Here is a 7,619-nt window from a genome sequence, read left to right as displayed (position 1 = left end):
TTAGAAAAATATGATTTGAAAAAATGATGAAATATCATATTATATTGGCATTGTTTATTTAACATAATGTATAACAAAAACACAAAACACTAAAAAGACAACATTGGGTAGAAAATGCTATAATAAATCACAAAAAAAACTTAATATAATAATAAATTTCTCACATGAAAACAATTACAAAACAATTAAGTAGACAGTGTAAATTTTTTGAATTCTTTATAGAAAGACTAATGAATATGATGCTAAGGACGCTAAATGGGTTGGTATTGGGTGTAATAACCAACCTTAAAGATGATTTAACTTTTGAATTTTTTTGACTAAATCCCCCCTCCCCCCCCCCTCCCATATTAACAGCTTTAACGTCCTAGAATGATGCAGCTAAAATCTGCTAGATAATTATGCAAATAAGTGTAAAATTCTGGCACATTTAATCCTTTTTAAAAGATTTTTAGTTAAAATTTATTTATTTTGGTTTTCTTATTACAAAAATTTGAGATTATTTGCATTCTATTGGGGATATTTCAGCTGACAACACTCATGATATATTAACAAAGATTGCAAGATTTTTTACAGACAGAATTTACAGTGCTATGCCTGCAGTATCCAAGCCTGGCCAGCTGGGAACAGTTGCTGTATCTGTCATAACAATAGGTGGACTCCAGTGGCGACATACCTAAACAGGGATGAATATTTTTCTACACAAAAAGTTCCGAAATTTTGCAGAAAATACATAATTATGTTTTTGTAAATTTGTTTATACCAATAGGATTATAACTATTGGAAAGCTTTGAAGTTCTAGTTTTCAAATTGGTAAAACTATATCTGTACCAATTATGGTTTAAAATTATATACCTGGACACTTTCCACAAGTTTGTGGACATCCAGTTGCTATTGTGTTGTGCCAACAAGAATCACGGACTGTCTGCAATAAAATGAAGTTACAATTTTTAAATATAGGGACAATGGTTTGGGTATACAACTTTAAATAGTTTCTGAATAATGATCTGTAATCACCTTAATCTTGGATGAAAAAAATAAATAGATACTTTGATATATTTTGAAACTGCAACGCCAAGATACCAAAACGGGTAGAATTCGTTCCAAAGCAAAGAAAATTCAATAAAAAGAAAGACATGATATGTATAATATAGGAAAGACATTTAGGATGATATAAAAATACAGTGATGCTAAACATCTAAAAAAAATATTTAAAACAATTGCCTGGCAATTCGAGTATTTGTCTTTGCACGCACTTGAGGGTAAGCTGCTGCTGGTCTGGCTGCTGCTGACAGCTGCTGTACATGTCTCTGACTCATCACCAATAGCAGCTGCGGCAAACCGATTTTCAGTGAGAACACGAGCATTGTCATTCTCATAAGTTCCAGTTGGATAGCCCTAAAATGAATATGCTATAAATCAAATTCAAGTCTTAGATATTTCTGTGCAACATATTTAGACGATGTGATAAAAGAAAACATTACATAAAAATACAAATTTATGCATAAAGACAGACAGAGTAGGGGAAGGTAATCATTACATAAAAATCTTTTCTTAATAAAAGAGATGACTTAACAGGAATTTATGTTAAATTAGCAAAAATTCAACTTAATTTACCTGATAATTAACCTTAGGGTTAGAATAGTAGTTCACTCTTTTTTCTCCAGCTGTGCTGTACGCCATAATGGTTCTGTAACTTCCTTGCTGAAAAATTAATAATTTTTCAAAAAGTGTGTAAATTGTTATAAAAAATTACGTTTGTCCTTTGCTTTTTTTCTGTTTGCTATATTTTTGAAGTTTCATATAGTATCTAGATAGTCTTTTTACCCTTGTTCTCGCTCTATTTAGCTCTCATTAGCTACTTATTTTACTTCTAAACCTACCTTGATAATGTTACCAAAGGCATAATCCGTGCTGCTAGTAGATGCCACCCTACGGTCATGGGCCAGTCCAAGTCCATGGGCAATCTCATGGCCAAAACTGTAATATCCAAGGGCACAGCCTTTCCTAAAAATCAATAATTTTAATTTATGATAGTTTAACTAACAACAGTAAACTGGCTAGTTGAGCACATGTCTCAAATTTGCAAATTCTAAATTTGGTAAGATTTATTAAAAGGTAACAGTTTAAAGTTTTCATAGTCCTCAAGGTTCCTGTCTAACGCGTTGTTTAGGTCAATAAACAGTATACTTTTTTAAAATTAATTTTACTCAGAAATTGAACAAAAAATAGCGTCATACTTTCATTTATGTTTATTATTTTCATGGGCTAAATAAATATGTTGCATGGCTGAAATGCAAAGAAAAGTTAAATTTTTGTGATATTTAAAAAATTATTTTATTTGAATTAACCTCATTTAATCGTACCTGACAGTACCAATAGTTTGACCAGTATGGATGGTATCAAACCAGTTCACCCCACAAGATCCTGCACTGCTAAAGCTGTTCACTAAGAGAACAGCTGCATCCGCGGATTTTCTCACCTTTTCCAAGCTTGACTAAGAAATATTTTATTTTATTATTTAAAGTATATTGTTCATGTTGTGTATCTTGTGAAGGTTTGGAGGATAAACTCATTATACATGGATGTAGAGTAAAGGAAGCTAAGCTTTATAGATCACACTGATTTTTACTGTACTGTCTTGTCTATCTTATGCAGTACTTCAGTAATACAATTATAGCATTACATACAGACACAGTGTGAGGAAAGCTAAGCTTTATAAAACATATTCTGTGTATTTTGTAACTTTAAAAAAAGTTTCAGTGCTGTCTTGTTTTTCGTATTATATAAAGTAGTGAGGTTTTTTACTGAAGCTTAAGAATTCAATAACTAGTAAACCGATAGAGAGAGTTCTTAATTCTAAGAAAGCTTCACATAGGTCCAAGGAAGTTTTTAAGATATTTATCAGTCCCTTCCACTCCTTCAATACAGAGCCCTTAATTGATAGGGACGCAGCCTCTAGTTAATAGTATCAGGCTTCTAGACAATATAATACATATGTTACACTTAATACTTGTATACACAGATATTGAGAGACAGAGTGAGGAAAGCAAAACTTTCTAAAACACATTTGCGTTTTAAAAGTGTACCTGAGATTTTGTAAATTGTGAAAGAGTTTCACTGCTGTCTTGTCCATCTTGAATATCCGACTCTGCAATACAATGTAGACGAACTCTGATAGGAATCTCACTGTTCACATAACCTTGGTTAGTCTCTGCAATAACCTTAATAAAGTTTAAGAATGTTAAGAATCAGCAACAAACATATTATGTAAATGTTATGACATATTGACCAGAGAAGCTGGTAGTCGTTATATAAAAGTAACACAATATGTGTCTATCTGTGTATACTAAAGGATCTTGCTAACTGCTGAACCGATATGGTTCTCCTTTTCAAAATAGCTTCTTAAAGATCCTTAGAATATTTACAACTATTTTAGGAGAAAGTGCCATCACGATCCCAATGGAAATGCCTCCCCCTTAAATTTTTTCATTTTACTTTTTAAATCTAGATTTGAAAATGCCCTTGTAGTAGCCGCTTGTAAATTCATTTAGTGGATGTAATCAAATGAAATTGAAAATAAATACAATGATATAATAAATGTATTGTACCTGTTCAATGAAGGTTTCAGGATCAGCAGTAAACTTTCTGAAGGTAGAGGTATAATAGACTGTTACAGTATACTCAGCAATTGAATTTCTATCAGCAATTCCCTTTAAATAAAGTTGATTTTAACAGGGTTGGGTATACAATACATATATTTAATTTCTTTAAAGGGAATGTGTAACAATTTTTGTTTTAACGGAAGAATAAAACAAAACCATTCATTTGATGTTGGAGAGGCAATAGGTTCAAATTTTAGCCTAAATCAAAAATGAATAATGATATAAAATTTTGTCTCTACTGCGGCAATGTTAGATTTGTGAAATTAAATGAAATGGAAATGCATGTTACCATGCACTGTCAGAACCTCCAGATTAATGTCAAGCAAGCATATAGGTTAATTATTAGGTCATATGTAATGCATCTGTAGAGATTTTTTACCTGGATTTTGTACTGTTCCATCCTGTCCTTAGGAATGATTGCTACTGTATCATTGCTAGCAGTAACATCAATAGGGTTGTCATTCCATACAGTGTCATCTAAATAATTTACAATTTTACAGCATAAAAAAAACAGAAAATAGAAAGTTTCAAAGTAAAGGACTTTGAAAATATAGTTATTTCTATTCCCTAAAACATTTATGATCCAAAAATTTAATTTCTAAGTCCTTTATACTTTTTAACATTCACAAAGGATTATGAACAAATTCTTTGATTGCCTGTACTTTGCCATTTAGTTTTCCTATATATTATAATTGATTGACTAACTAAAATACTGTAATACGCATTGACAAACTAACCAATTTCAGCCCAGACAACTTGTGATGAGACAGATTCAATGAGGAATGTTCTATCATGATGGAGCTTGATCCTGCCATAGATACTTTTCTTCTTGAATGTGAGCATAGCCTCACTACCACCAGACCCAGAGTAGGTCAGGGTCATAGGAGAGCCATTCAAGTCTAGAAATGTTTAATTATTAGTACAAGGGTTGGTTGACATGTGTGCCATAAAAGTATTTTTTTCCTGCCAAGAACCTGTTCGTAGGGTTAAAAAGAGTTTAAATAAGAGAGATAGCTATAAAGAGAGCAGATTAATTAACACTTTGCTTTGGATTCACCCCCCTTACCATCCAAATTTTTTAATATCATTTTGAAAATTTCAAAATTCAATAAGAACTTACCAATAGATCTAGATGCCTCCATTTTAGATGTAAACTGTAGAAGATCCCCAGTTGGTAAAATTAAATCAGAACAATCCTCAATGCCTTGCCAGTTTACCTGTAAAAATCTGTTATTAATAATTATACTCTAATGGAGTAATATGTTATGGTCACAATTCACAAAGTAACATTTTATACATATTTGGTCATTTGTCAAACGTTTTTGTTTTAGAATTTTTTGTTCTTTCTAGGTAGATTGAAATCATTTATAGAAAGTTGGAAGAGCACTATTTTGTCTTCTATTGTACTTTTTAAAACTACTCAAAAATTCTGCTAATTTTAATGCCCATTCCCTTTAATAATCAAATGAATTCCCTTTACCTCAGCAAGTTCACAGCTGATGATTTCATTACCATCACAAGGAGGTCCATTGTATACCAATCCTGTCAGGAGTAGTAACTCCACAGGCTCTGAAAAGAGAAGTTTTCATGAATTTGGCAAAAATTATTATTGGTAACAAAAGATATAATGGTGTCTGTCTGTCTGTTCGTCTCTCCTTTAAGCTGTATGTCTGTTTGGAACGAAAAATTACTTATTATGTAATTATACTAGAATATGATAATTTGATACACTGCACAGGGGTAAATGAAATTCAAAATGCTGGACTTACTAAAGATACCATAGCCAATGCAATGGACATATATTCCTTAACTTGCTTTGTCTGTCCATTGGTATGGCAATTCATATCATCATTTTACCAAATTGTTAATTAGCTTTGCTACATATAGATGTTGTTGTTCGAGAAATCTAAAATAATATTTACCTTCTAAGTCTGGTAGAATAATAGGATCAACCTCTTCTAGATGATTCTGTGGAACCAATGGGGAACATCCTTAAAAAGGATTTCATAGGATATAATAATAATTCTAACATTTATAGGAGTAATTTACTAAGGGATTTAAGATAAACAATTTGCACAACATAAAAAATCACGAAACCTTTACTCATAAAATAAAAATGTTTTTTGATCACCGCACTAAAAAAAGTTTTAATCTTTAAAAGAATTTAGAAGAGAAAAGGAAATATAAAACAATAAATAGACTTTAAGAAAAAAGTTTGCTATTAAAAATACCTTAAGCAAATGAAATATTTACCTATAAGCGCTATAGTTAAAGTGAAAGGTAGAAATCGCAACATTTTAAAAAAGAATTATAAATAGTCTAATAATATGTAATAGATTTACTTCTATATACTTTAGAAGTAAATAATGTTCTGATTGTAAATAACCAAACAGGACGTATTTATACCCCTGCCTTATATGTTGACAAATGTAAAATTATTAACAAGAATATTCATTTTCAAAGGTATTAGAGAGAACTCCAAAATATGGTATTTACTATCTATCTTGTATCTATTTACTAATAGAGATTTTTCATCCAAATAAACATGGCTTTGCCACTAAGATAAATGAACCCCATATAGATCTATAAAACTTTAACGATTTTAAAATACCTAAGATTGGTGGAAAAAATAGTTTGATATGGGATAGTAAATTTCTGAAACCACAGAAAGAAATAAAGAATTCATTATTATAAAAACTTTGATTTAAACATTAATTTCAACTTTCGTTTATTAGTTTCTTTCAGAGCTCGACAACTGCATGGTTATAGATAAAATAATTTCCCGCGCAGCTTCGTCTGCGACTGAATTGAAAATTTTGAATTGGAGTGTTGCGGATTAAAATTTGGTTGTTGCAACTTCTTCAAAGCCGACTTAAAGTGTCTGTAGCTTTATCTTAAAGCCGGCTCAAAATGTCTGTAGTTTAATCTTCCTATAAATTGCGTGGAAGCTGAGGTTTCCGAGCCACTGTTACTTTCTTATCTTCCTGTGCTTTAAAATTTTACGGACAATGGATTGCTATGTTTGGTAAAGGTTAAACTTACGGTTCCGACTTTTAAAATAGTTTTAAAAAGATAATTTTACAGACACTGCCTTGAACAAGATTAACCCAACAAAGTATTATCATAGAATAATCGTAGAATATCTTTGCAATTAAAAAATTGTTTTTAATTCGCTGATAAAAATCAATAAAAAAATGTAGATTCGTATCGCTCCATTATTGAATAAGTATGAACTTCCATATCAATTTTCATAACTATCACTTCAACTGGATATATAAACGGTCAAACATACGGACATGCCATCACTATAGAAAAGCTGCGTTACAAAAAAATCAATGAAAATAAGTGTAGATTTGTATCTTACAAATGCATGTTATAATTGATTTGCACTAATTAGGTGATCTTTATCTATTAATGTATCATTTTCGGATTAGTAAAATTGTCATAATAAATATAAAAAGCCTAGATGAATAATTCCTGAATTGGACCAATAGTAACACATGTAGGAAAGATCCGACCACATTATATGTTAAAACGTGTACAAACTTTGATACTAAGAAGGATTTTTTTCATTCCATCCATTTAAATAGTTGAATTTCTTAGAATAAAGTTTTGTTTGATAAAAATTCATCTATTTTGAGGGATTATTGTGTCGGATTGATCATCTAGGTGAATAGATCTAATAGTGTAAAAATGTCAATAATTAGATAATGCAGTTGTGGAGCAAACCTACTCTACTCGCTCTGTTATTCTGTAGTATTGTTTTTGTGTTTTATATCCACCAAATTTAATGAAACTTCAGAAACTTAAACGCGAAAAATTTTCACCATGGGGTGTCAAAAAACACACATACAAACCAATCATAAACATCCCTGGTATAAAATATAGATAAAAACACTAGTATTTTTATTAGTTTTACCATAAAAAGCTGAAAACGACTCACAAAAAGGTGTTAAG

At 30.8% G+C, this 7,619-nt stretch overlaps 1 protein-coding gene across 3 annotated transcripts; it reads right to left on the bottom strand.

The window, feature by feature from the left end:
- Window positions 1–39: 39 nt before the first annotated feature.
- LOC145322367 (peptidyl-Asp metalloendopeptidase-like) lies at window positions 40–6,009 on the bottom strand. Of its 3 annotated transcripts, none has more exons than XM_080164350.1 (14): window positions 5,916–6,009; window positions 5,585–5,653; window positions 5,143–5,231; window positions 4,783–4,879; window positions 4,400–4,561; window positions 4,042–4,139; window positions 3,609–3,710; window positions 3,087–3,221; window positions 2,364–2,494; window positions 1,881–2,004; window positions 1,615–1,701; window positions 1,222–1,395; window positions 853–922; window positions 40–673 (listed from the first exon to the last, which is right to left on the bottom strand). In XM_080164350.1, the coding sequence occupies exons 1-14, from the start codon at window positions 5,956–5,958 to the stop codon at window positions 546–548; spliced, it is 1,509 nt and encodes a 502-aa protein (XP_080020476.1). In that variant the 5' UTR covers window positions 5,959–6,009; the 3' UTR covers window positions 40–545. The 3 variants fall into 3 exon arrangements, 2 of the variants coding, with proteins under 2 accessions (XP_080020476.1, XP_080020477.1); XR_013880642.1 differs by having other exon boundaries at window positions 595–673; window positions 1,254–1,395; XM_080164351.1 differs by lacking the exon at window positions 1,222–1,395.
- Between the last annotated feature and the right edge of the window lie 1,610 nt (window positions 6,010–7,619).

This window comes from Acartia tonsa, chromosome 6 (genome assembly GCF_053477335.1).
Source record: "Acartia tonsa isolate MP-2025a chromosome 6, ASM5347733v1, whole genome shotgun sequence".
Taxonomy (NCBI): domain Eukaryota; kingdom Metazoa; phylum Arthropoda; class Copepoda; order Calanoida; family Acartiidae; genus Acartia; species Acartia tonsa.
The sequence above is the reverse complement of the archived record's forward strand: the minus strand, read 5'-3'. Positions and strand labels throughout refer to the sequence as shown.